Source organism: Oryx dammah, unplaced genomic scaffold, assembly GCF_014754425.2.
Source record: "Oryx dammah isolate SB20612 unplaced genomic scaffold, SCBI_Odam_1.1 HiC_scaffold_1, whole genome shotgun sequence".
NCBI lineage: Eukaryota > Metazoa > Chordata > Mammalia > Artiodactyla > Bovidae > Oryx > Oryx dammah.
In genome coordinates this window covers 58,724,691-58,750,770 of record NW_024070185.1, presented here as the reverse complement: position 1 = coordinate 58,750,770, position 26,080 = coordinate 58,724,691, and the positions used below count along the sequence as shown (strand labels likewise).

Genomic DNA, 26,080 nt, shown 5'->3' with positions numbered 1-26,080 from the left:
ATCCAACTATTCTGAGTTTCTGGAGGGTGACTAGAAGTTTGCTAGATGAAGACGGGAGTAGGGAAAGCATATTAGGATATGACAACAGCATGCTGATGACAAGAAGACCAGAAATAGCATGACTGGAGTGAATGCAGATGGGGGAGTAGAAGACAATGCTAGAGAGGGCCCAATAATAAAACACGCAGATTTTAACTAGATCCTGAGGTGTGCAAGACTCTTAAAGGATGCTAAGCTGGGGCTTGACACAATCAAGCTTGCAGTTCAGAAAGATGACTCTGGAAATGGTACTGGTGATACTTTAGACAGGGGAAAGCCAGAAAGATGAGTGGGGAGATTTTCTGCAGTAATCCAGGTGAGAGACGATCCAAATATGAACAAGGGCAGTGGTAATAAAGGAGGGAACTGAAAGCAAGGCAATGGAGATGCTGAATTTATATTACTTGATGACTTATTAGACATCAGACTATACAGGAAGAGTATAGTATTCTGCCTTGGGTGATTCAGATGACAGTAATGACATCCTGGGGTGAAATTTGGGAGGAATATATTTAATACAGGTTGGTGAGCTTCCTGAGATTCAGTTTGATAAATGAATCTGGACCTCAGAAGAAAGATCTAGGATAGAAAGAGAGTTGAGAATCTTCTTTTTATTGGTAAATAAAACCATGACGTTATAAGAAGTCACTCAGGAGAAGTGTACAGAGAAAAATGAGCAGAGAACCTAGGGTTGAGCTTTGGGAACGAATATTTAAGGTGTGCAAATAGGATATAAATATACAGTTAAAAGATGCTGAGGCCAAGACAGAGTTTAGTAACAGGGGGAAGAAAAGTGGAATGGAAGTAAAGGAGTAGAAAAAGAGTGGGGGAAGGGAAACACTGGTCTCATTTGAAAGGGGGCAGGTGTCAGGAGTCTACAGACTGATGCTATTGCTTGGCTTGAGTTACCATCACTGGGGCCCCAACAGACCATGCAAATCTTTCCACTCCAAAATAAGCAGTTTATTACTTATCTATAAACTTATTAGAAACAGTTTCTCAAGTACATACAATTTCTTCTCAAAATAATTTTATGGAATGAAGACAAATGTTCACCAGTTATGGCTTATGTTCCTCAAGAAAAGATTTTTTAAATCCCCGGCATTTCCCCGGTCCCAGTTCTGATGCCTGAAAAGGTGTCAGTTCTTGGGTCAAAGAGAAGAGAGGGTGGCAAAATCTTGAGCTGTCCTACCAAGGCAGGAACAATCTCCATTCTTTTTTTGGTCCAGAAACTCTCCTTTGGCTTCTTATGACCAACTGTTCACAGCTGTCTCCTTTTGGTATCCAGGCCAGCAAAGATTTACTCTGAATCCCTCAGATAAACCCAGTAAAGGTGCCTGGGTGAATATGTTTGTGCCGGGCCCTGGCAAATTTTATGGTTGCTCTGGGTATGGGAAAGATTGTTAGATCTTACTTTTCTTTTCCCTTCCTTTCATTGCCCCTCTTCACCCGGTATCTCCACATGTGGTTGTCCAGATTAGAACTTGGAAGGTAGGGGGAAGCCTGACATGACTTTTTCTTGAAATGCTGTAACTCTGACAGATGTCTGGGGCTCTTTCTTTACTTTGCCTTGCCTTACTTGGGCAAAGCCTTCTAGGGAATGAAGAGGCTGAGCCCCTGCAGTGAGAGTGGAAGCGCAAGTTTATGCTGGTTTCCAGGGGCTCTAGTCTCTCCTTATTAAGTTTCGTGAATCCAAGAGAGGAAGACCAATGACTGCCTCCTTTGGGGCTTCCCCAAAGACCTCTATCTTTTATAATGAGAGCTGTTTCTCTTGGGCAATTTGGCCTTCACGGTCTTGCCGGAAGTGATGAGGGCCCCAAAGCCCTGTTTGTGGGAAAATGCGTAGGCAGAGCGTCGAGAGGCTGTGTGTTTCAGTTTGGTCCGGATTGGGTATGGCAGTGGATGTCTCATGCAGTGATGAATTCTGTCAATAATCTATAGTCAGAGCATGGGGGACAGGATTTTTATCCACAGAGGCAAAGGCTAAGAGGATCATGAATTCTATTTGGGTAGATTCCTGTTGCACTCACCTGGTCCACGCTGACGGGCCAGAACAGCGGTTTGAGAAACTGGTACCCAATCACAGGCAACATGCAGAGGATTATGCTGAGGACAACACTCAGCCACATCTGTGGCAGGTTCAGAGTGTTCCTGGCCACACCTGTAAACAAAGAGCCAGAAAGGGAAGGCGGGACCAGAGCCTGGAGGGAGGGGGCTGCCAGCCTGAACTTCAGTCCAAAGAAAGAAGTTACTGATTTGGAAATGGTTTAGTCTCCTGAGAAATAATATAAATGCTAAAGGACTGTACTGAGGTCCTTGGTGTAGCCAGTCACTGTGAATTCACATGTCTTTGTCTCCCCCTAAAGGCCGGGCAAGGCAGCAGCAGTGAGGGTAGGGTCTAGGAGTCCTAGAGCACTGACCGGGACACAAAAATGGGATAGGGGGTTTTGGAGGGGAAAAATGAGTGGCTTGACAAAAAACAGGAACCAGTTATATAGAGTAACATCTGTCTGTTATTTTGTCCTCATCAGAGTGGAGATTAACAAGGGGAAAATTAATACAGGAGCTAAGAAGGCATTATGTCATAGTAGGAAGGACATCTGATTGGGAATCAGGAGGCCTAGGTTTGAGTCATTAAAAAAAACTTCCGGTCTCTAAAGTGGTGCAATAATTCTTGCCCTGTCTATCTCTCAGTCTGCTTGTAACGCTCAAATTAGGTAAGAAACTTAAAAATATCTTAGAGACTCTAATAAGGTAAAGTATTTTCCCTAGCTAGATTTTGAGTCCTTTTAGGGCTGAGATCATGTCTCAATCATATCTATATCCATGGAGTCTAATACACAGCAGTAGCTGCTCAGCAAACATTTAATAAACAAATAGACTTGGTTCACACTCCCACCCCCAGCCCCAGCCCCTTGCCACACTGGGCAGAATATTACCTAGGAACTGGAAGGTGTCGGGGAACAATAAGCATAAGCCATCGCTGTACAGGAAGAATAAGATGCAAAAGTAGAAACCCAGGCTACCCCAGGTGAAGATATGGCTAATCATCGTCCAGTAGGTTGTCTCCAGCGAAATCTGAAAAGCACCCTCTTATGTACATTAGTCTACAACTCAGGATCTGTCAGTCACCTCCCTTCTCCCATTTCATAAAAGGGGACACTCCCTTCCTGCCTTCCCTCCCTCCTTCCCTTCCTCTCTTCCAGACAGGCTCCCCACGCAATACCCTTACCCCACCACCCGCCACACCTGCATTGTGACCACACAGAGCAAGGAGGTCTGCACTATCAGGGAGAAGGACTGGTAGTCGGAGATCTCCTTCCCATCTTGGCGCACTGAATTGTAAACAGTCCCCATAGGGATAAAGAACAGCACAAAGGAACTGTAGATCCCGTGCAACAAACACTTCACAAACTCCTTCTTGTTGAAATACAGGTTGTGCTGGCCTGGCTCATACAGCTCTGGGAAGCGTAGGCTCCATGTTTCATTCATGTCCTGGAAGCACCAGAGGGTAAGGAGGAAGGCTCAGGGTCTCTCCAAAGGTCCCATCTCCAGCAGAGTAGAGGCTTCTCCCCTCACTGAGTTTGCTGTTAGGCTGCCTAGGAGATTCCTCATGGATTACTTGAGATGTGGAACCAGAGAACAGAGCAGTGACCAGAACCTTTCTAAAGCCCTACTCTCTAGGCAGGGATATACATGGTGGAAAAAAGCTAGAAGGTCAAGATGGGGAGTTAAGAAAGGGGGCAGTTAGGATTGGGAGCAGAGGGAAGGAAGGACTGGAGCTTGGGTGGGGAGGCAACTGGGACATGAGTCCCTAGTTGTTAAGTGTTCCTTTGGCTGAGTATTCTGTCAAAAGCCAGCGGGCAGCAAGAGGAGACCAGTGGTATTCAGTCAGCCCGTTAGAGGTATTTCTGTTCTGCGATGCTCCTCCCATTCCCATAGCCACTGGGGAACTCAGCTGAGGGAACTGTCTATGAGGATGACATGGGACCATCTTCATCTCCTAAATCTAAAACTCTGGGTAACAAGGATTGAGGCTTGGTTTGAGAGGTTGTGGATCCCTAGATTTAGATCACTGAAGCTGTACAGGACTGCTGAATGACAGAACTCATCGTCTTGCTGCTCTGAGGCTGGCAGCTACTTCATGGAGAGCTTCCTTCCTACCCTGATGGAAACCAGGAACCATGATCCCATGATGTCCTCTTTCAGCTACTTTATTTCTCTTTGGAGGCTCCCTTTTTATTCCAGGTACCCAGGACTGGAGGTTGGGTAGAAGAGGGAGAGGTAGGGCACCAGGACCCTCGATGCCCAGGGAAATTTCCGAGAGGACTAGGCAGTACCCCCCAGGCTGACTCCCTACGATTTGAGGAATCATACCCATACTCCAAGCTTGGCCTTGAGGATTCTCGCCTAGGCCTCACTGCACTGGCTTATCCCATTATCTCTTTATGGGTCTATCCTTTCTGGAGCCCCTTGATTTATCTAGTCCTGCCCCAAAGACTATTTCCTTCCACTTTTGTACAGACTCCATTTACTGCACAGCACAATGTCTGTGTTTCTCTCTATGAAGAAAAACTTGACACAGGAAAATTTGGGTTTCTACAGCCGATGATTATTCTCTGTGGCAGAGGATACTTTACTTTGTCCAACGATACCTCTCTAGGTGGTGAGCTTCCTCCCTTGCTCTAGAAATGACTCTATTTACATTTGACTTTGGAGCCTATCTCTTGGCTGCTGCTGTCCTCTTCATTCTGGGGAATATTCTTCAAGGGGCCAGGGGCTTCAGCCTTGACTGGTTTGTTGCTGGTCTTACCTGATCAAACAGACTCAAGCCCAGGACAGGGAGGGAGGTGTAGATCAGGTTGTAGAAAGTGATAAACCACGTATCATAAACCGTCTGGAAGAACACCAAGGAGATTTCTTAGGAGATTTCTCTTTTCCAAAGTCTCAGCTCTACCTCCCAGCTTTAAGAGAACCCCTTCTGCCCTCCACCTGCCCATCACCGTGATAACCTAGAACATGGTTTGGATTTCTGAAATCTGACCGAGAAAGCTGACTGCAGACTCTGTTTGGTCCCTGGGTCCTAGGCTGGGGCAAGGCCACGTTACACTTGTTTGGCCAATCTGATGAGGCTGATTTAGACCAACTCTACCATGACCTGTATAGCTCCTCTCTGCATGGAAAGGACCAAGAGTGGCTGCTAGAGAACGCTGAGTGTACCCCTGCACTCCCAGGCATGTAAGCCTCTGTGTTCTTTATCTGCTTTATGGCATTCAGTAGTTCCTATAACCCTGGACACCTTCTAACACTGGCAAGCAGAACAGACCCATAAGCCTACAGTAGGCTACTTTCTTTCTTAGCCACAAGAGGTCAGCAGTAACATGTACATATACGTACACCTCCCTCAAGCCAGACTGGTGTTACTAGACACTAGAGGCAGACAAGCTCGCTATTGTCTGCTGACTGGTCTGTTTTCCTGGAGCCTAAGGTCACAAAGGTAGTAGGGATCTCCCAAGATGACCGTTCCGGAGGTTGTTTCTCTTTGGGAATCCTGAGAAACTTCTTATAGGAAAAAGGGAATTCTCATAGAACATCAACATCTAAGGGTCGCTTCTCCCCACTTCTGTGGAGATTTCACACTCATTAGAGCAACAACAGTGTTTGGCAGGGTGGTATGTCTGGGTAAGGAAGGAGAAATAAAGAGAAGCTGTGTTTCCCAGTGTGGCTACAGGTAAATGCCAGAACTGGCCCATCTGGCAAGACCCAAAGGCCTCCTGAGGCTTAGCCTGTTCCATAAAGATTACTCTGGATCCTAAAAAACTCTCAGATCCAGGAATCTCACCCCCACCACCCCAACCTCTATTACATACGTTTGGAAATTCTAGGTCTCTATGTCATGGGAAAGATGAAAATATCTTCTGGGAGAGTTCTGTGGGTAGAAGTCAAGGCTGAGTCAGAGCCAGGACAGAGTTTAGAAGTCTAAGGTTAAGTGCAGGGTTAGGAGATGGGATCATCATGGGTGAGGAGTATAAAGGATGGATGGTGCCACGTCATACACAGGTCTCTAGAAGTGAAAAAGGGTCTGAACTGGCTGAAGTAGAGGAAGATTAGAGAAGACCCACTTGAACAGAGTGGAGAATGCCACTTGAGCACTTACCTGTGCAGAGAACCCGCTGTAGAAGGCATACCAGACGTGCACCAGCGTGAAGGCAAAGTTTTTGTAAAAGAAGTAGCTTAGAAACTTGCACATGCGATTATAGGACCAGCGGCCATGAACCAGGAGCAGACGCTGAAGATAGCGAAACTGGGAGAAGGCGTAGTCGCTGCTGAGCATGGCCTGCATCCCCTCCTGGCCACTGATGCCGACCCCAATGTGGGCAGCTGCAAAGGAACCCAGGGAATCCTCAGGCTAAGAGCTTGCTCTCTGGGCTCCCCGCCTGGGAAGTGTACGCTTAAGGCTGAGATCACGTTTCATGTACCTCTTATTTTACACCTGAAAAACACTGGTAGGCCCAGCTGAAGTGGTATTTACTTAATGGAGTGTTTTCTCCTTAGTGGATTTCCCTTCCCCCACAAGTCAGAAAATAGCCCCTTCATTCACACTTTGTTTTGGATGCTGCCCCTCGAGATTACCAGGTATGGCTAGCATTATTGTAGAAGTCTGTCCTTGATGGTCTTTGTACTTACTATAGCCATCTGGGCTCTTCCCTACTGCCAAGATCCTCAGGTAAAAAATTTCTTATTATCTCCTGAGGCCACTTAAAGATTCAGGATGGATATCAACCTAACACATTGTTTACTTATCTAAGTTTATCTAAGGAGCTAAACTCCAACTGTTGGGAGAACAGTGATGGACATACTTTGTTAGTAAGAAATGAGTTCTTCAAGAAGCTTAAGGTGTCTTTTTCTGGATAAAGCAAGGGAGACTTGGGTTCAATCCCTGGGTCGGGAAGATTCCCTGGAGAAGGGAATGGCTATGCACTCCAGTATTCTTGCTTGGAGAATTCCATGGACAGAGGAGCCTAGTGGGCTACAGGTCATGGGGTTGCATAGAGTCAGACACATCGAGCAACTAACACTTTCACTTTTATGCTTGATGGAAGACAAGACTTAAGTTTCTAAAAGTTTTAATTGGCCTGTGGTAGTAGAGATTGAATTCTTTGATCTGGTACATACCGATTACACTGCTTAACAGAATAACTAAAACCTCTGAGGCCCTAAAAGTTAAAGAAGTTCTAGAAACTGGAGAAAGAGAGCAAGAACACTTCCTAGTGTTGAAACTGAGGCTGGCATATATGCTAGTGTCTTCAGTATGGGAGAGAGGTTGGGCTAGAAGACCCCTAGGTGTGATCACAGCTCACAGAACTATAAGCTGCTGGAGGCTAACAGCGTTCAGCTGAAATTAACACCAGTGTCAGCCATTCGCTTCTATTACTCTGAAGCATCAGTAAGTTTGCTATTCTCTAGCCAGGGGAGTTAGGGAAAGCTCTTGGGAATAATGCCTCAGAGAGGAAAAGATCCCTGGATCAGGCTGCACAGCTAATTCCCTGGTTGGGCAGCCCTGCTGTCTGCCTAACATTGCCCAACTCTACAGCCTTCAAGAAAGGAACCAACCATGACTCCGGCCCCAGGGTCCTTTCTGTGGGCTTTGATGCCATCTCAACAAGATGGGTGTTGTGGTTGCACAGCTTGCTCTCTGAGTATGTGCTTGTGTTCTTGTTGGAGCCATGGGTATCTGAGTGCATGAGTGTTACATGCATGAGTCTGAATGTGTGTGCATGACTATATGTAATGGTGTATAAATAAGTGGGTACTCAGGTGCCGAGGAACATGAATGAAGTTGCAAAACAGTATAAATGTACAATACATACAGGAGATATGCAGGAGAGTGAACCAGAAGCACAGTGCCACGCACATCCGTTTTGCCCATGGAAGAAGGAAAGGGTGAGCCCATGGCTAGGCACTACTGCCCCCGACCCCTCACATGCCTTTGATCATGCTGACATCATTGGCCCCATCCCCGATGGCCAGCGTCACCGCCTTCTTGTACTTCTTCACCAGTTCTACCACCTGGGCCTTCTGGAGGGGCGTCATCCGGCAGCAGATCACCCCCTTGCACATGCAAGCCGTCCGCAGCAGTTCCAACTCCAGGTTTCCTTCTAGAGCGTGGGCCTGCAGCACCAGGACACATCTACATTCCAGGCTGCCCCAAAAGCTCTTGGGACAGAACCTTCCTCGGCCCTCTCTTTCCCCTCCATTCTCCCCTCTCAGGCAGAGCTGCTCCCAAGATGCTCCATTCCCAGTGAAGCCAAGCCCCCAAGTCAGTTCTAGGCATCCTGACCCAGCTTCCAGTGGGAAACCATGAGAGTCTCTCACTGGGTCAAATTGGTTGACTGGGTTAAAAGGCCCAGAGACCTTTTGGAGGACCTGGTTCTGCTCAGTTCCCCCCTTCCTCAAGTAATGGGCCACATCATCAGTGAAGAATTTGGAGAAGGAAGGAATAAGCCCTTGGCTCCTCTTTCCTCATTACTCCTGCCTAGAGAAGGCCAGGGAAAGGTGTCTGACAGGGAGGGGGACTAGGGTAACTCAAGGAATAGCAAAAGGATCTTGAAATTTCCCTGAAGTGGGTTGGACCTAGGAAAAGAGTCTCTTGGAAGAAGAGAACAGAGTTGTAGATCTGTGTTGCCCACCAGACTGTAGCCATTGATGATTAAGCCATAGCTGCCATTGGGCACCTCCTCAGGTATTTTGAAGGGTGGTTGGGGCTTTGTGGCGAGGTAACTGTTTACGGGGTCTGTTTCCAGTAGAGAGCCAGGTTTCATCTTTTCCCTTGCTGACCTGTAAGCCAAGAGTGATGATTAATGTCTGACCGGAAGCCCTAGAGCTTAGGAAGGAAAAGGTGTCCCAAAGTGAAAATGGATGCAGAACCTCTGCAAAGTACCTCCCAGGGCCTCAGACGCAACCATCTTCTGAGACCCGCCCCCGCCTTGCGTGTTATCTACACACGACACTTCTCCACTTCCGCACACTCCTTGAGCTCTAACGCTTCTTCACAAAATTCTCTCAGATATTTTAGGATTTTTGTTTTGCCCTCCCCCACTTCTTCTCTGTCCCTTCTGGTACTGTGGGAGCCATACTGAGGGAAGAGATGGGTGGGAAAGCTTGGTTCCAGTGACAGGCTGTGGCAGTTCTTCCCTCATACCTGAGTTCTCCTCCAACAGTCTCACCATTGTTGCCTTCCATGATAAATATCTCATCCATCTCATCCTCGAATATGTTACAGGCATAGGCAATGTTCACAGCAGTCTCTGCAGGGCAAGGGGGAACACAGGTTGCATTTGGCTGGGACGGGGTCTTTACAGTTCACAGGCATAAGGTGCAGACACAAGGGCTGCAGACCCCATGTGTCCACATTTGCCATGGATGCATTTGAACGTGTTTTTCATGAGTCAGTAGAGACTATATTCAAACATCCACAGGACAGACTTGTAAGTTATCAATCAATAACTAGGATCATTCTGGTTTAGCTTCCTCTAGGAAGCTTTCCTTATTACTTAAAGCAATTCCAGTCTGTACTCACTTCTCCAGGCAATCTGGATATACTTCCTTGAATAGTACTGTGCCCGTTTCTATGCTAGATTTTATGGGGGGACTGAGATATATTTAGGCTGTAGCATTGGTCAGGCAAGGAACTCCCCTTACCTTGCTTATCTCCAGTTAAAACCCAAATTTTAATTTTGGCTTTGTTCAGGGTGAGGATTGTTTCAGGTACTCCATCCTGCAGCTTGTCTTCTATGGCTGTGGCCCCTAACAGCTTCGAACAGAGATATCAGTGAGAGAGGAAAAGGAAGAGACTCATGGCATTTTGTTGTTGATCAGTTGCTCAGTCATATCTGACTCTTTGTGACCCCATGGATTGCAGCACGCCAGGCCTCCCTGTCCCTCACTATCTCCTACAGTTTGCTCAGCTCATATCCATTGAGTCGATGCCATCCAACCATCATCCTCTGTCACCTCCTTCTCCTCCTGCCTTCAATCTTTCCCAGCATTTAGTGGTACCCAACAACTTGACTGGCACCTTAGTATCCTCTTTAGTAAGCTGGCTCTGTCCTGGCATGAGGGCCTCAATGGCATAAAACTCACGACCTTCTGCCCTTCAACAGACACACTTCTTCAATCACACACTGACATCAAATTTAGAAACAGAATATAAGGAATCAAAGAGGGAAAAGACTGACTAAGTCGTACATGAAGCTTTGTGCCACTTCTAAACCCTCTGTTTCTCAACACACTTTTCCCTCTCCCTTGTTTTCAGAGCACGTTTCCTGGCTTTGGTCTCCAAAAGTGGTATGTCTCAGACAAGGGATGCCCAAATCCAACTCTAGTTTTCCAGCTCTAAAAGAGTTTGGATGAACTTCATTTGTTTGTATCTACTGAGAGTTTCTAAGGTTTTCAAGGCCTTTCCCACACTAGATCAAAAGCATGTTGGTCCACACCATGCCTTCTTCTCCATGATATCCTACTGACCACAGGGATGGGCACCAACACTGAGTCTGAGGAACTGACAGATGGACAAACTACTGACTGATTGCTGCTGGGCCTCTAAAAGGACAGACTAGAAACACTAACCACAGAGCTAACCATGGAAGGAGATTTGTGACCTTTGGCATCTCTAAATTTTCCCATTTGGTAACAGCAATTTCTCTTGTTTTTACGAAAATAATTTTATTTGTTTATTTTTGGCCATGCTGGTCTTCACTGCTGTCTGGGCTTTTCTCTAGTTGTGGTGTGCAGGCTTCTCACTGCAGCAGCTTCTCTCGATGAGGAGTATGGCCTCTAGGGCAGGCAGGCTTTGGTAGCTGTAACGCATGGGCTCAACAGTTGTGGCTCCCAGGCTCTAGAGCACAGGCTCGGTAGTTGTGGCACAGGAGCTTAGTTGCTCCATGGAGTGTGGGATCTTCCCTGATCGGGGATTGAACCCACGTCTCCTGCACTGGTGGATGAATTCTTAACCACTAGACCACAGCAATTTCTCTTTTTACAGCAGAGCCTGTATCAATCTGGACAAAAATTTTGGGGTCATCCTTAACTTCTTTTATCATATTCTATAATCCACCAGCAAATTCTGCTGGTTCTACTGTTTAAGAATGTACATAATTTGACCATTTCTCACCACTTCCGCTACCTCTATCTGATCCAAGCCATTATCATTTCTCTCTGGTACTACTGCAGTTACTTTCTACTTGGTCTCCCTGTGTCTGCACTTGCTCCTTTACAGCATAATCCCCACATGGCAGTCAGACTAATCACTGTAAAAGTTATCACATCGCTCCTCTGGTTGAGCTCTTCAGTGGTTTTCCATGTCTCATGTAAGTCTTTATACTAGCCTGTCAAGACCTGCTACTGCGTCTCTGTTTCAGGTCCTTTTAATCTCTCCTCCTTGCTTACACTGTATCAGTCACATCAGCTGCCTTGCTCTTCAACTAACAAATTAGGTCTGCTCCTGTTTCAGGGTCCTTGCTGTTACTATTCCTTCTTTCTGGAAAACTGACTCCCCAGAGATCTGCTTGGCTTGCACCTTCTTCAAATCTCTGCTCAGATGTCTTTTTCATAGTGAAGACCAAGTGCCTTTTTAAAAATAGCAGTTATGCTCTGTCTTCTATAATACACACACACATGCATGTGCTGATACTCCCAACCTTTCTTCCTGGCTTTATTTTCTTCCACAGAACTGTCACCACCTAACATACTATGTATATATATTACTTTTTGGTCTGTTTTGTCTACTACTACATTCTCAGGGCTTAAAACAGTACCTGGCACAGCACTTAATAAAATATTGTTGAATGAAAGAGTGAATACTATTGTCTTGATTATTCCATCAATTAATTCTGGATTATCTAATTTGTACATCATTCAGACCTTGATTTCTTCCAGATTACTTAGCTTCTGTGGACATCTTTGGGATAAGAAACACTGCCAGAAAGATGAAATTTACAACCAATGCATTTTTAATTATTTATGGATTTCAAAGATCCACAATATCCTGAGTCAGCTTGGATTCCAGTATCCAGAGACAGCCTGAACCTATGATTTGCTGGAAGCCATTCTCAGAGTCCTTGTTCAGTCTCCCAACTGCTCCCCTGCCCCCAATCTGTCCCTGATTTTCACACACTAACCATAAGGTCTCTTTCAATCTCTTCATAGACAATCGATATTTTATCTTCCCGGTTCTGCAAAGACAAGCAGGCTTCACTGTGCTTCTTGCTCCAGTCCTGGAAGAATGCACTGTCCAGTTCTCGGTAGGCCACCATGAGGGTGCGAAGGCCATCACTGGCAAAATCCTGGAAGACATGTGTGTGCACTGAGTGGACTTGGGCTGAGTTAGGGCTGAGTCAAGGAATAACAGACTAGCCCCATAGGCTCCCTCTGCCCGCAAGAGAGGGTTTATTGCCTAGTATCACAGGGCTACTACCTAGCCTAACTAGAAAACACCTGTTTGCTCAGTCTGATGTCCTAAAGATAAGGCCAGCATAGCTGGGTATAAAGTCCGAGAATACTTCTGAGAGACAGAAGATTCTAACTTCTACCTATGGTTAGGTAGTTTGCTGTGACCATGGTAAAGAATGAAGCCTTCAGATTTCTTCTAAAATTGGGATAGTTAATTCACCCTCCACACAGAAGATAATGATGTTTATAATATGAGAAAGAAGGGAGTAATAAAGTAAAAAGGAATTTTTATAAAAAATAAGGGTGTTACTTTTTTTTTTTTTACAAGCATACATTCATTTATTTTCGTTTCTCCCTGCCTTCCTTCATCAAGTATTCAGTGGGCATCTTAAATAGCAAATTCGTGTATCTGTCTACAGCTGGTTGGTTTCCCAGGTGGCTCAGTGGTAAAAAATCCACCTGCCCAAACAGGAGACGCGAGTTCATCCCCTGGTTTGGGAAGATGCCCTGGAGAAGGAAATGGCAACCCACTCCCATTCTTCCCTGGGAAATCCCATGGACAGGGAGGAGCCTGGTAGGCTGCAGTCCATGGGGTTGCAGAGAGTCAGACATGACTTAGCAACTAAACCATCACCATCACCTACAGCTGGTTGGCTCAGCTGATTAGTCATATCCAAGAATGCTAATGAGGCCACTGCTGAAATGCCCTCTGGGTAAGTTAGTACCTTTTGTTCTTTGGCCACCAATGTATCCTGCTACTGCTGCTGCTGCTGCTGCTAAGTCGCATCAGTCGTGTCTGACTCTATGCAATCCCATAGACGGCAGCCCACCAGGTTCCCCCGTCCCTGGGATTCTCCAGGCAAGAACACTGGAGTGGGTTGCCATTGCCTTCTCCAATGCATGAAAGTGAAAAGTGAAAGTGAAGTCGCTCAGTCGTGTCTGACTCTTCGTGACCCCATAGACTGTAGCCTACCAGGCACCTCCATCCATGGAATTTTCCAGGCAAGAGTACTGGAGTGGGTTGCCATTGCCTTCCCCTAATGTATCTTAACTAACCACAACTATCTTGCAGAAGTATACTCTTGGTTACAAGGAAAGCAAGGTGACAGTGTGGGTAGTTTGGGGAACAATCCATATCTAACTGAAAGTGGGTTAGAAGCAGACTTTGTGTGTTGAGAACTGCAAATGAATAACAATTTGAGCTTTAAAATAATTCACTTTGGCATCATAAGACCAAAGAGAAACAGAATTTATCACCTTGATATTTTGTTATTAGTTCTGTGTATAACTCCTGAGTACTTCATGTTAGCTGTCAGATAAAAATAACATCCAGGAATATCTGTAGAGAATCCTATCTCTTTGAAAAATTAATTAACTTATTTGGCTGCGCCTAGTCTTAGTTGCAGCATGTGAGATTTAGTTGAACCCCTGGTCCCCTGCACTGAGATTGCAGAGTCTTAACCACTGGACCACCAGGGAAGTCCCAAGAATCCTCTCTCTTAAATCTCTTTACTGTTGATAGGTGAAGCTATAAAAAAGGCTGAGAGGTGATCTCAAGAGATTTCTTACAAAGGAAAAATCTTCATAGTGCTTTCCCTAATGGTTGCACCAGTTTATATTCCCACCAACAGTGTATGAAGGTTCCGTTTTCTCCACACCCTCACCAACCCTTGTTATTTCTTGTCTTTTTGATAATTTAAAATAGAATTACCATATGATCCAGATCCAGCTATTCCACTTCTGGGTATTTATATTTATCCAAATAAAATGAAATCACTAATTCAGAAAGATACATGCACCCTTATGTTCACTGCAGAAATATTTACAGCAGTCAAGACATGGAAACAACCTAAAGTGTCCACTGATGAGTGGAACACCATACACTCATAAAAAGTAGAAATCTTGCTATCTGTGACAAATGGATGGACCTTCACAGTATTAAATCAGATAAAGACCAGACACCATATGATTTCACTCATATGTGGAATCTAAAAGACAAACAAATGAACAAACAAAACAAAAACAAACTCATAGGTAAAGAGAACAGATTGGGGGTTACTAGAGGGGAAAGGGGTTGGGGGGTGAAAGGGGGTCAACTGACGGGGATGGGTGATAACAAGACAAAGTGGTGATCGCTTTGAAGTATATGCAAGTATCAAATTATAATGTGCATGCCTAAAACTTACTTAATGTTACATATGAATTTTACCTCAATAACATAAGTACATATATGCACATATATATTCAGGAATTAAAAGTATACATCAGCCATTTAAAAAAGGAAGGAAGAGATATGGCAGAAATTGATCTTGCATGGTGTACTGATAAGAGGACTTGGCAAGCTTAACAATACATTGACAGATTCTTAATCCATTCAACAAATACTTTAGCAGTCTATCCTTAACATTATTTCCTACATATCTCTTACTTGTATGTTTTTCTTTTCCCTTGTGAGGGGCAAATTGGGGTTCTGGGGTCCTGACTGCTGCTTGTTTTGTGTGATCTGTTTGCTGAATTCCTGTCTTAGAGGGCTTGGAGCTGTGCTTCTGCATGAATGGGTTTCTGGAACTTGACTCTTACAGAATATCCTCAGTGGTTAATAGACTAATGTAGTCAGGCTCCACTATGGGTATCTGTTAACGTTGGTTACAGGCCAAAAGATCTGAAATGGTTTTATGATTCCCCTTTGAATCCAGTCTGTGAAAATGCTGAGAAGATACCCTAATTCATGTAGCTCTGGACGGTTAAAAGATAAAGGAGGTTTTCAGAGTAGCCTATAACACACACACACACACACACACACTGAAGAAACAAAACTGTAACCTCAGGAAACCAGTATGAGAGTTGTACTATGAGGGACACGTCAGTGGTTTTTTTCAAAAACTGGAGATACAATGTTATGTACCATAAAAATCACCCTATTAAAGTACATAATTAAGTGTAATATATAGGTATACAATTAAGTACACAATTATGTATAATATAATGTATATGTATATATATGTATACACCTGCAATGTGGAAGACCTGGGTTCGATCCCTGGGTAGGGAAGATCCCCTGGAGAAGGGAATGGCTATCTACTCCAGTATTCTGGCCTGGAGAATTCCATGGACTGTGTAGTCCATGGAGTTACAAAGAATCGAACATGACTCAGCAACTTTCACTTCCTATGTATATATACTGATAAAGTTGTGCACCCATCACTACTATCTTAATCCCAAACATTTTCATCATCTCTGAGATGATGAAACCCCATTACCTATTAGCAGTCACTCCCATTCCCTTTTCTTATAGCCCCTGGTAACCACTAATCTACTTTCTCTTCTACAGATTTGCCTATTCTGTACATTTCATATAATGAAATCATAAAATACTGGCCCTTTGTGCCTGGCTTCTTTCACTTAGCATAGTATTTCCAAGATTTATCATGCTACACACTGTAGCATGTACTAAGTATGTCACTCCCTTCTGTGACTGAATAGCATTCACTGTACAGATTTATCACATTTTATTTACTCATTCATCCACTGATGGGGATCCGGGTGGTTCCTATATGAATCATGCTGTTATAAGCATTAGTGTACACGTTTTTGTGTGAATGTAAGTCTTCCTTTCTCTTGGGAATATACCTAGGAGGGGAACTGCTGGGTCATATGACAACTCTGTGCTTAACTTTTTCAGGAACTGCCATTGCCAGGCTGTTTTCCAAAATGGCTGCACCAATTTACATTCTCATCAGCAATGTGTACAGGTTACAATTTCTCTATATCCTTGGCAGTACTCATTATTATCTGGTCACCTGTTTGATTTTAGTTGTCTTAGTGATGTGAAGTAGCATCTTGTGATTTGATTTGCTTTCCCCTGATGGCTATGACATTGAACATCTTTTCATGTGCCTATTGACAATTTGTTCTCTGATTTCCGACTATGTGTTAATATAGGGCCATGCCAAAATGTCCTAATAAAATAGCATTTCCTCGAAACTATTTCTTCCTTAAAATATTCTCTGATCTGCCTCTTCCCCCAATCACATCCCTTGTCCTATCCCCACCTCCAACCCTTGATATATCCAGGTTTAGGGGTAGAAACCTCAGTGAGCATGAATATGGTTTTCCTTTCTAATGTTAGCAAACTGGAGCCATTCTCTCTGTTATGTCTCAAATCCCAGAAGGTGCAAGTGGAGTGGGGCAGGTAGGTACCCGTGGGGATTCCAACCCTATAAATAACAGAGGATGGTGTCACACAGTCACCTACGCAGTCCAGGCCTGGTGATTTCTGCTCCATACCTAAAAGCAGTCTGTTCCTATCATGACTGGGCCAGGAATCACAGAGTGAACTGTCCTGATTGTAGTAAATGTTCCTACAACACATTCTCATCATGCCCCCTGGGCTCCTGGCCCATCCAACTCCTCACTGCAGAAGCTGGCAACATGGTCAACGAGAATCCCACAGAAGGAGGTAGTTTTTACTCTTCTATCAGTTAAAGAGACACAGATACCAATCTACCTCATACTGAAACACGCTGACTCGGGGACACACGTGCGGACACATATCCAGATACACAGAGCCACCTGCTGCTCTCTTGCCCCGCAACCTGAACACTTACATCTAAATGGTCCATGGTTACGTCTTTGAGGGATCTACAGGATGGATGGAGGAGCTGACAGAGGATCGTGTCTGCACCCTTGCAGAATAACAGTATGCGATTCTCAGGTGTCTTCACTGAAAATAAGCAAAGTAAGCAAAGTAACCACATGGGTCCATTGTCACAAGAACATGTTGCAGCCACTGAGGGGTGGCAGAAGGCTGTTCCCATGATGTCTCTTTCTGATACCATGGGAGGCTAAGCACTCAGTGAGTGGTCACACAGGGTGAATGGTGAGGGCTGGTGAGATGTGAGAGAAGATCTTTTGGGACCAGTTTTTCCATGGGTTCAACATCACCTATGGAAGACTGATACAGAATCACATTTAGCTTCTCAAGTCCAAGTTCCAGACCAAGGCCCATACCTAGTGAGGACCAAGGAATAAAAGTGACCTTCCTCTTCAGTCTGAGGCCCAAACTAAGAGCAAGATAGTATGAATTTCCCCCATAATGTCCACCCCCATTTCTCATTCCAAGTTCAGGCTTTATGAGTTTATTCTCCATTCTTATCTTGGCTTTGAAAGTTATGACAAGTCACTATTCAGGATCACTAAATAAGGGGCTTAGCATGTGGTTGTTAAGCTTATATATGTGTATAGAAGGAAATATAAAGAATTATGAGAGAGAAAGTGGGAATGGCTGTGTTTGTATTTGCGGCAAGAGTGTCTTGGAAATGGCATGTGGGTGAGAGAAAATATTTGTGTGCAGACAGAAAAGAAAAATCAATGTATGAATGTATATGAAAGACAAAGAAGGGGAAAAGACTGACAAGGAGGGGCACCCACCAATAACTGACATCCTCTTGCGCATATTGCTGAAGTCCAAGATAGCCAGCAGTTGGTAGATTCTCGTTTTCCCCATTTCAACTACCATGACTGTCTCAGATGTGCGGGAACGGAATACAAAGCCAAAGTTCCTGGCAGCAGTGACCAGGGCACCTTCATCTGGGGACTGAGCCTGGTAAACCAGCTCACCTAGCAGGAGACAAGAGGAGAGCCAGAGCCCATAGAGACGTGTGGATGAAGTCCACCCAGAAGTTAGACTGTCTTCCAAGTGGCTGACATAAAGATGGAGCCCAGGAGGGGCATCTTTCTTCAAAATTTCCTCATAGGTCTGGCCCTAAAAGGCCAGGTTGCATAGAACAGGTCAGTTTCTTTTTTCTTTCTAATATTTTCACCTCATTTCACAGACCTGAGTTAGTATTATAGAGGTACACAGTACATGTACACAAACAAAACAGGTAGCTACTTGCCAAGAAGGTAAAGGTGGCTCAGGAGGTTGTTAAAAATGGATGACCCAGAGGGATGGTATGGGGAGGGAGGTGGGAGGGGGGTTCAGGATGGGGAACACGTGTACACCCGTGGCGGATTCTTGTTGATGTATGGCAAAACCAATACGATATTATAAAGTAATTAGCCTCCAATTAAAATAAATAAATTAAAAAAAAAAAAAAAAAGACGGTTTCTGGGTCTAACCCAAACTACTGAATCCAGAATCACAAAATCTGGGAGGACAGCCCAGGAAATTGAATTTTAACAAATCTCCTGAGTGAGTCCCAGGCAGATGGGTCTATGCAGGTAAAGTGCTCCTGCATAAGACTGGCTGCACTTTGATGAACACTGCTACAGGGGGTAACAAGACTGATGGTTTAGTATACAATTAAAAAATATATATGAATGAGTACTGTCGCCTTTGAAACTCTCATCCTGGGAAGCTAAATGATTTACTCTGTTGAATCAATCTTTCAACCTGATATTACTCAAGACATTTCTGGAACTCTTCTTTTAGGATATCCCCATAACCTGAGCTATATTTTGGATTATTTCTCTTTTGAAGGCCAATTTAATTTTGAAAAACAATTATGCACCACCAAAATATTATACTTGGGAATGATGTAGACAAGGCAGTATAATTTTAGGTCAGACATAAAATGTGTCTGTGGGATAATAAGACTATTTTCTTGTGTGTTTCCTACCTTGTCACTCAAGGAAGTAAACAAAGGTAAGATCAAATATGCTTCAAGTCATAGCAATTTATTGCTATATCCTCAGACCTGGAGAGGCCTTGGTGGGATGGGAGCTTATGGGGCCAGATGACACAAGATTTGGGTTCTTATCCCATGTTTGCCTTTCTTAGCTACAGGATTTTAGTCAAGTCACTTAATTTCTTTTAGCTTCAGCTTACTTCACTATAAAACAAGGATCATTCTTCTTATTCTGCAGAGGGCTGTCTTGAAGACTGTGAGAGGTAAAATAAATGAAAGCAACTTGTAAAATTATAAAGTGATATAAAAATATAAGGTGTTACTCACGGTAGTATTCTATTAAGTCAATTATATTGACTTTAAAAGATGTGATTTACTTGGCTGCCTAAATTCTTGTTGGTTAAGAAAAAAGTCTTTTAATTTAAAATCAGTAATTTCTCATTATTTCTAAAAAAGATTTCAGTAAATTCATGGATGACGTTGTATTTGGTGACTGAAGAAGTTAGGGTATATGGGGATACATTTAAATTGTGAAGCAACAAGAAGATGACAACTCATCCTTTAGGAAGTCTTGTCAGAGGTAGTGGGGTTGATCTGGGCAATAAATTAGACAAACTCTGTGACAGAACATTAGAGAATCTCAAGTTCCCCAGATAGCATCAAGTTTGACCCCTATCTAATGACTCAATCTTCTTTAAGATCAAGATGTTGTTTTCTAACTTGAATATATCCAGGGACTAGGAGCTCACTACTTACCTTGACTATCCATCCCATTGCTGGACAACTCTCCCTATTACAAAGTTCTTTCTTAGATTAAGCCATTACAAACGATATCAACCCCCACCCCCAAATCAGCCTAGACTCGACATATTCTCAGTCAATGAGGCCTCACGATTACTTACCTTCTACTTTCTCTTCTGCTATCACGGTATGACACAATGAGAGTGACAGGAAAAACAAATGTACCCAGTGATCTCCCCTTTTCACCACTTCGACCAAAGTCTTGTCATAAAATGAAAACTTAGGATCAGCCAGTTTGTTGTAGGAGAAGTCAACCTTTTCTCTTTTCTGGAACACATAAGCCAGAATGAACTTCTCAACAGCAGCTTGATACTTTATAGAAGGTGAATTGATTCAGGGGCAATTTCTGGGATGTGATGAGAACTCTCAGGAGGATGGGAAAAGAAAAGCAAGATAAGTGAGAGAAATCCTGTGCTGGTTTCTGAGGCCTCTGTACTCTGACCTGGACCATCCATTCACTCAGAAAAGATCCATCACACAGGAGAGAAGCTGAGCACTGCCTGGCAGACCCTTCTTGCCCCCTTTCAACTCCAGCTGTCCTAAATGATCAATGGGCATCTTCAGGCTCTATTCTTCCAAGTCCCAAATCCATGACAAATCAAACCTGAGGATACAAGAGGGTAACTGCTCCCTATGAGTAAATGGTTGAGTCTTGTCTCTAGCTGTCCTCTACCTGCTTTGGGGAGCTGGGGAGGGAAGGAGTAAGGTACAATGATATCCCTGTGTTCCACTATTCCTATTTTAGCCCACAAGAGGGGTAGAGAGGAATAGTACAAGACAGAGGCAAGGATGTATATCAAGGAAGCTTCAGTGTAGACTTCTCACTCACAGACTTAATTGTGAACCATTTTACTTGACCCATCAGCACCCCTGATTCCTTCCTGCCTCTAGTCCTCAAGGTTATTGATCTTGCCTCAATCTTTAGACCTAATATTCACTACCATTTTCTTGGCTATGGGCTGGGCTCCTTTAAACGCTGACTGTCATTCATTTCAGGTAGGCTGCTGGTAGCCACCTTGGGTAAACATTCTTTTCTGGCTCAGTTTGGTCTCAAGACTCTCTTATGCCTACCCTGGAGTGCAGTGTTGTTAACAGACTTCTCCAGGCCATACCAGAACTCTCAAGGATATATAACCAGTTTTTCGTAGTTGTGGTACTATTACACCAGAACTGGGCTAGGCGCCAATGTGTCAAGTACAGACACAACTGTCCTGCTTGGTGCTAAGTTGGGGAAACAGTAGTCTGCAGCGGTCTATACTGGCTCTTTTCTATGTCTCATCTAGAGGGTTTTTTGTCATGATAGTAAGAGCGTATGGTCAGATCCAGAGCCAAGTTCTAGACCTGGCCAAACACAGAATTGCAAGTTCTGGTAAGTTTGTGGGTTCAGTAATTTAAGATAACTCATTACATAGCATCCTCTGAGGCTTTTCTAGAACTGGGCTCTTGTACTGTACATTCTTTGAGACTAGAAGCTGGTGAGTGATGAGAGAGAAGTTGGAGAGGTAGGTATGAAGCAGATCCTGCATTATCATATTATATGCAATAGGGAACCACAGCAATTTTATGCTGAGAGTCGTATGATCAGATAGTCCTCTGGTAGCACCATGAAGAATATATTGGAAATAGCAAGACAGGAGGCTGGGAGACCAGTTAGTAGGCCACTCAGTAATTCACAAGAGAAATCATGAAGTAGTGACAAAATAAATATTAAATTCAGGGCATGGTTTGAAAATGTTTTTGACAACTTGACCTGGGGACACCTAAAGGGCATACAGGTAGTAACGAAAGCAGGTACATATAGTTTTGAAGCTCAGGTAAGAGATCTGAGCTAGTTTCTAATCTCCTGTTACAGACAAGTAATGTTTGAAAACATCGGACCTAGTTGGGTACAAGACTGGGGCAGGGATGGTTTGGAGCCGCAGTACAGCATGATTTAAGAGGTATTATTCATGAATTACTCTGAAATTGGAAGTCAAACATTCAGTTGAATAAGACTGAATGGCAAATCCAAGTCCCAGACGAAAGGATGGAAACCAGATAAGAGGAAATGAATTTAGAAAAGAGGGTAGATGATGCAGTAATGAATTGAGGAAGCTCTTTGAGATGCTGTGACACAGCTATAGTTATCATAGGATATCTTTAGCCTTGGTCATGAAAGGGCAGGGAGATAAAAAGGGTTCCTGGATGCATGGATTTGGAGTTCATTAGTAAGTAGGCAGTAAGGTCAGTAAAAACATGATACTATAAAGATGGAAAAAGAGGTACAATAATAGAGCCCTGGGGGAGAAGGGAGTGAGATGTGGTAGAAAGCCTGAGGGTGGTGAATTTGGGAATAGCTAATAAAAAGAATTAAGAATTAAAATGACCATAAATACATCAAAAAATTATCCAATCGGCACTGGAAACCCAAAAGAAGTTGGAGTCTCTGAATTTGTAAAGGTTTTGTGATCTCCAAAAAGTACTTAGCATTCTGAGATTAGAAACAGAGAAGCGTAGATGGCTTGATTAATTCAAGATTGAAATTTATTGGGAGATCAAAGAGGGGAAAAAAAGGGAGGTGTTGAAGATGCTCATGATCTTGGGTACAGATGGGGGAAAGGAAGCAAAGTCACAAGGGATTGACAGACTGGAGAAAAAGGAGAACAGAGAGTTTGTAAATCTTCCTAGGATAAGAAAGCAGTTATACTAGGAGTCAAGTACGAAGAAAACTGGAGGAATAGGTTTGTGACCAGATATCATGACAAGGGAGTTCACAGTTTCATAGCACAATTCTGGATGGTGACATGATGACCCAGAAATGGATGATACAGATTTTTTTTTGAGTCCAAGAAGTAATCTGAAAGATAAATTCTTTCAGACACCTGAAAGCATCTATGGTGCTAGATCTCCCATAAAGAAACCAATACCACCAAGATGACAGCAGGGACTGGCAGAGAGGGCAAACATGAAAAAGGTGCAAAGTCCTCAGGATGAAGTGGAGAAGCCAGGAGATCTGTAAATGTCAACGAAAGGAAGAGAGAGGAGGATAGCCAGAAAGCATCACAACACGTTGTATCACAGGAAGAAAGATTATATGAGGGAGAAAAAGTAGTAGTTTATAAGTGGCACAGGAAAGAATGTCCCTAGTGGTCCAGTGGTTAAGAATCCACTTTCTAATGCAAATCAAAACCACAATGAGGTACCATTTCAAGCCAGTCAGAATGGTTGCGATCCAAAAGCCTACAAACAATAAATGCTGGAGAGGGTGTGGAGAAAAGGGAACCTTCTTACAATGTTGGTGGGAATGCAAACTAGTACAGCCACTATGGAGAACAGTGTGGAGATTCCTTAAAAAACTGGAAATAGAACTCCCTTATGACCCAGCAATCCCACTGCTGGACATACACACCGAGGAAACCAGAATTGAAAGAGACACGTGTACCCCAATGTTCATCGCAGCATTGTTTATAATAGCCAGGACATGGAAGCAACCTAGATGTCCATCAGCAGATGAATGGATAAGAAAGCTGTGGTACATATACACAATGGAGTATTACTCAGCCATTAAAAAGAATACATTTGAATTAGTTCTAATGAGGTGGATGAAACTGGAGCCTATTATACACAGTGAAGTAAGCCAGAAAGAAAAACACCAATACAGTATACTAACGCACATATATGGCATTTAGAAAGATGGTAATGATAACCCTGTGTGTGAGACAGCAAAAGTCACACAGATATATAGAACAGTCTTTTGGACTCTGTAGGAGAGGGCAAGGGTGGGGTGGTTTGGAGGAATGGCATTGAAACATGTATATTATCATATGTGAAACAAATCACCAGTCCAGGTTCAATGCATGATACAGGATGCTCGGGGCTGGTGCACTGGGATGACCCAGAGGGATGGGATGGGGAGGGAGGCGGGAGGGGGTTCAGGATGGGGAACACATGTACACCCATGGCAGATTCATGTCAATGTATGGCAAAACCAATATAATATTGTAGAGTAATTAGCCTCCAATTAAAATTAAAAAAACAGATACATCGATATATCTGGATACGACAGTCATTCAAAATGATATAGATGTAGACATAAATTTACTAAATATATGGACATGGAAGGAGGGCCACAATGTATACTGTGTCTGATGAATAAAAAGAGGCTGAAAACAGCATGGATGCTGTGATCCATCCAGCCTTCCTTCCTACTTACTTACCTATCAGACCAGATGTATATGTGTGTATATATACACATGAAAAGCATCTGAAAAGATAAATACTCCCAAATTTGACACTGGTCATCTAAATGAGACTAAATCATTTTTAACTTTCTTCTTCATACATTTCAATATTGTTTGAATTTCTTTTATTATGAGCACAGATAACTTTTTTAAACAGAAAAAAACCCAAGAAAGCTATTTTCAGTTTATTTATTTATTTACTAATAAGTAAGTAAATGTTTTAAAGGAATTTTAATAGTACTGTTGAGAAAACAAGTAATACTTATACGCAAAACTAGAATTTATTCTCGAGTAATGTAATGTCTTCCAAAAAAGTATCTTAAACCACTATTCATTTGCTGTCCTAGATCATTTTTATGAGCTCAAGGATTTATCCCTTTGCTGGCTTCTTCAGACATTCTTGACTTTAAAAATATTTATATATCATTTGGAGGAGCCTGGTGGGCTGCAGTCCATGGGGTTGCCAAGAGTCGGACACGACTCAGCGACTTTACTTTCACTTTTCACTTTCATGCACTGGAGAAGGAAATGGTACTCCACTCCAGTGTCCTTGCCTGGAGAATCCCAGGGACGGGGGAGCCTGGTGGGCAGCCGTCTATGGGGTCGCACAGAGTTGGACACGACTGAAGCGACTTAGCAGCAGCAGCAGCAGCATATACATAATAACCTTCTTATAAAAAGCTATTTTCATTTAAAAACACAAACCCAAATCTGCTCAAATAAACAGAGGTTATTTCCATAATGCATTCTGATATTACGGGGCCAATGACAGATGGGGTATTTCAGGGGCTTGGGGAGTCCCAGTCTGTACTGAAGATGCTGCTGTAAAGCACAGCCTCGCTCAGCTCCTGCATGCACTTCACAGGGAGCTGTAAACACTCACCTTCGAGACTTCCGTCCTAGGTCCGCTTTTGTCACAGACATCACCTGTTGGTAAGGAAACAGAGGACACACTTGGCAAAGGTTTTAAAGAAGGATTTGCATTTTTTTTTATTGTGGTAAAAGATATATAACATAACTTTTCATTTTAACCATTTTCTAGTTAAAAAATTAGTATCATTCACAATGTTGTGCAACACTCACCATTATATATTTCCTAAACTTTTTCAGCATCCTAAACAGAAACTCCTTACTTTCCCTTATTCCAGCCCCTGGTAACCTCTAATCTGCTTTCTGCCTCTATAAATTTGCCTATTCTAGATGTTTCATACAAGTAGAATGATACACTATTTCCTATTTTGTCTGGCTCATTTCACATAGCATAAAGTTTTCAAGAATCATTCATGTTGTAGCATGTGTCAGAACTTTATTACTTTTTATGTCGGAGGTTGTGACATTGTACAGGACACAGGAGTCAAGACCATCCCCAAGAAAAAGAAATGCAGAAAAGCAAAATGGCTGTCTGGGGAGGCCTTACAAATAGCTGTGAAAAGAAGAGAAGCGAAAAGCAAAGGAGAAAAGGAAAGACATACCTATTTGAATGCAGAGTTCCAAAGAATAGCAAGGAGAGATAAGAAAGCCTTCCTCACTAATCAATGCAAAGAAATAGAGGAAAACAACAGAATGGGAAAGACTAGAGATCTCTTCAAGAAAATTAGAGATACCAAGGGAACATTTCATGCAAAGATGGGCTCAATAAAGGACAAAAATGGTATGGACCTAACAGAAGCAGAAGATATTAAGAAGAGGTGGCAAGAACACACAGAAGAACTGTACAAAAAAGAACATGACCCAGATAATCATAATGGTGTGCTCACTCATCTAGAACCAGACATCCTGGAGTGTGAAGTCAAGTGGGTCTTAGAAAGCATCACTACGAACAAAGCTAGTGGAGGTGATGGAATTCCAGTTGAGCTATTTCAAATCCTGAAAGATGATGCTGTGAAAGTACTGCACTCAATATGCCAGCAAATTTGGAAAACTCAGTAGTGGCCACAGGAC

The 26,080-nt window shown here is 43.3% G+C and overlaps 1 protein-coding gene across 1 annotated transcript in view; it reads right to left on the bottom strand.

Annotated features, from left to right (window-relative positions):
• Positions 1-1,254: 1,254 nt before the first annotated feature.
• LOC120867977 (phospholipid-transporting ATPase FetA-like) overlaps positions 1,255-26,080 on the bottom strand; it is a 66,384-nt gene continuing 41,558 nt past the window's right edge. The window contains exons 12-26 of the mRNA XM_040246884.1: positions 20,593-20,605; positions 20,021-20,186; positions 17,920-18,108; positions 17,097-17,212; positions 12,219-12,383; positions 9,742-9,853; positions 9,242-9,347; positions 8,730-8,877; positions 8,028-8,211; positions 6,197-6,420; positions 4,853-4,936; positions 3,289-3,534; positions 2,979-3,117; positions 2,070-2,200; positions 1,255-1,974 (exon numbers count right to left, since the gene is read on the bottom strand). Of these exons, the coding sequence (XP_040102818.1) occupies positions 1,783-1,974; positions 2,070-2,200; positions 2,979-3,117; positions 3,289-3,534; positions 4,853-4,936; positions 6,197-6,420; positions 8,028-8,211; positions 8,730-8,877; positions 9,242-9,347; positions 9,742-9,853; positions 12,219-12,383; positions 17,097-17,212; positions 17,920-18,108; positions 20,021-20,186; positions 20,593-20,605 (2,215 nt within the window). The 3' untranslated portion in view covers positions 1,255-1,782. The remainder of the gene's footprint in view (positions 1,975-2,069; positions 2,201-2,978; positions 3,118-3,288; positions 3,535-4,852; positions 4,937-6,196; positions 6,421-8,027; positions 8,212-8,729; positions 8,878-9,241; positions 9,348-9,741; positions 9,854-12,218; positions 12,384-17,096; positions 17,213-17,919; positions 18,109-20,020; positions 20,187-20,592; positions 20,606-26,080) is intronic.